Source organism: Dendroctonus ponderosae, unplaced genomic scaffold (assembly GCF_020466585.1).
Source record: "Dendroctonus ponderosae isolate FM_Combo_2020 unplaced genomic scaffold, Dpon_F_20191213v2 Dpon_F_20191213_7, whole genome shotgun sequence".
NCBI lineage: Eukaryota > Metazoa > Arthropoda > Insecta > Coleoptera > Curculionidae > Dendroctonus > Dendroctonus ponderosae.
In genome coordinates this window covers 529,950-532,899 of record NW_026018916.1, presented here as the reverse complement: position 1 = coordinate 532,899, position 2,950 = coordinate 529,950, and the positions used below count along the sequence as shown (strand labels likewise).

General features: G+C 39.4%; 1 protein-coding gene across 1 annotated transcript in view; it reads left to right on the top strand.

The window, feature by feature from the left end:
• The window catches only part of LOC109536542 (J domain-containing protein), a 9,610-nt gene extending 7,589 nt beyond the window's left edge, over nucleotides 1-2,021 (top strand). Inside the window, exon 4 of the mRNA XM_019902808.2 lies at nucleotides 768-2,021. Coding sequence (XP_019758367.1) covers nucleotides 768-986 — 219 coding nt within the window. The 3' untranslated portion in view covers nucleotides 987-2,021. The remainder of the gene's footprint in view (nucleotides 1-767) is intronic.
• Nucleotides 2,022-2,950: the final 929 nt, after the last annotated feature.

Sequence of the window (2,950 nt, the reverse complement as noted above, 5' to 3'; positions counted from 1 at the left end):
TATCCAACAATGCCAAAACGAATTCTGTGACTCGAATGGTTCTTGAGAAACTTCGAAAAAAGCAGCGTCATGTTTGAGTCGAGCGTTCTTGCTCATTTTGCTTCCGAGAGACATGCAAAACGGGACGGAAAACATGAAATTTTGCAATAATCTTGCGCCATCCTTGCACAAAACGACGAACATTCTTCTAAGTTCATAAACAACAGAAGACTGTATTTTTTCTACATAACCCCCCCTGGCTTTAAAGCTGGATCCGCCCCTGTTATAGTTGCTACCGACATAAAAAAGTGTAAAAATTTCACTTTTAAAAAACCGCTCTTAGACTTCAACTCATACTCGATCTCTAGTTGCCACTACTGACTCAGGAGATCTCAAAACGCAAAAATATTAACCAATACAACCAGCATTTTTTTCTGAGCTCGCTTGACTACTCAACCAGAATTCACGCAAAAGTTGCTATTGATTTGGCACATAAACTCCTGCATTTTGCTCTGTTTTCCAGTTGCAGACAAATCCTCTCCACTTTTGATTACACATAGATACCCTCTCGACGTTCAGGGAAAATCAATGCCGCCCTCATTTATTGCACTATGGATGAGTGCTTCCATTCGACTCTGCCAAGCTCTGAACGGCTTTTTTAATAAAAATCCCACTTCACGCAAACTCATACAGGCACAAATGCAATAAGAACCAAAAGTTCGCTGAAAGCCATTTTTTCTAGAGCGTGGAAAGTTGTTGATTTAGTGATTTTTTTTTCAAATTTTCAGTCAATGCATTGGTCCACTCCCAAAACAAAGGATCGCATGTTGGAGTCGGGCGGCAATTCTGGACCGTCCAGTTTGGGCTCGGCGATGTCTGCCGCCCATCGAAGGGCGTCCGAAGGCGGGGCCAATTTGCATTGGGGAGCAAAAACAGGAAACGCCTGGTCAACTGGGGCCGATTCCCACAGCGAAGTTGTCAGTAAATTCAGAAATTACGAAATCTAAATATCCACCTTTTTACGTTGCATTCAGATCCTTTGGTGTATTGTTCCCTTCCCGTATCGATGTACTGTGAAATACGTATTTTGGGTATATTTCTGCTCGAATAATCTGGAAGGGACCAGGCGTTCATGTGATGGCAATCAATTGGTTTACGCAACTTTAACCGGATGTATTTTCTACCCAATATTGCATTTTACTATTTGTATACCCAAAATATATCGATGTTTGCCCCCTTGATCAGATATAACTTATCAATGTGACCCCGTCTACACTAGCTGTTGTATGTTGGTGCATTACTCTTAGGTGTTAAATGATCATTGAAATTATTTTACTGCAGTTAGGACTTCATATATATTCTATGGCGAATTGAAAATTTTATCTTCGCACTAACTCCTCGATGTTTCACAAACGGCGCCTTGGAAAGTCTGTTGAAAAAATCAAAATTTTGCTCAACCTTCTCGTACTTGTATTGTATTGTAGTAGGTAAATTACTGTACAGACTTAATCCATATACAGGGTGAATACATATTCAAGTGAAGCCACCAGAATCAATCGCTCTTTAGTGCTGTTAATGAAGTGAAGAACACTTTGATTCGCCCTGTATACTGTGCTTAAATGTTTCCCTTCATAGCATGCCTCTTTTCAACATTTTGATGTATTTTATACTAGATGTTCCCAGAAGGAATGCAGATATCTTATCAGACAGTGTGATTAGCCCCTTTTGCGGCTTCTGGTTCTTCTGGCAATGACTTTTTTAATGCGCCCCCAGAACCAGAGTCCAACCCATCTGCCAACACACTGTTGTATATTTTCCTACAGGGTAAAATTCCTGCACAAAATGTCCATTGTTCGTATCCTATACACATATTTCCCTATTTTGATAAGTCTTTAAATTTGTATGCGTAATTTATTGGAAGCGTTTCTGAAAATTTCTCAACCTAAACCGCCCGTAACACGGCGAGTAATTTAATGAATTATATATTATATTCCTGTACTTAACTGAAAATGAGAAAGTATTAATAAATATACCAGATCTTAGTGGAAGGGCATTTATTTGAATAAAATGTTCGCTGTTCTACCCGGCCTGTTAAACCTCTAGGCGATGTTTGCATGCTCTGTTGCATTTCCACCCTAGGTAGGTTAAAGTTTCCCCATATTCCACGTAAAAAAACAGTTAATTTTGGTTATTTTAGGCAGCATTATGGTCGCCATCTAAGGCCAAAAAACCCGACGTTCAACCCGGAGGTTCTGGTCCTTCGAGCTTGACTGTTGGAGGTTCGCCCGGTAGCTTTCGGCGCGCCTCCGAAGGTGGGGCCAATCTATTTATGAAATCGCGAAAAAATCCCGCCAAGAATGCCGAAGAAAAGTCCCATCAAATATAATCGCCTCCTCTTACATGGTTTATGGATTACAAGTTTAAGTCTTCTATGTATCTAACTATTTGCCTGGCGATCGTGATCGGAAAAATTTGAGAAAAGTTAATATTTAATAAATCGCTAATGATTCGAAATGTTTGTTAAGCAACTGGAAAATTCCAGAGAGAAAAGAGCCATAAAAAGTGTTAACTTTTGCAAATCATATTACTAGATACTTCCATGAAACTGGTCAGTTCTTCGGGTTTTTAGATCGGGCTGGAAAAGCAAAAGCCCGAAAAACTCATCAGTTTTTAATCCATTTATTGCGCAGAGTCCGACACTGGATTGGGGGCTAGAAAACTGGTAAAAATTCCCAATTGTTCAGTTCAATCCGTGTTGTGCCCGACGGCAGATATTTTTTGCTTAACCGTCCGCACCACCCAAAAAAGTTGTAGATAAGTTCTATATTGTTGAGACGGATTCATTTTTTTACAAACTTCTTTTTGGGTATTTCGTCTCAAAAATTGTCTTTAAAAATTGCAGATCTGTAATAAAAGACGTGAGGAAATTCTGTCTTTTTTAAAGACAAACATTTTTGAGGCAAAATACCCA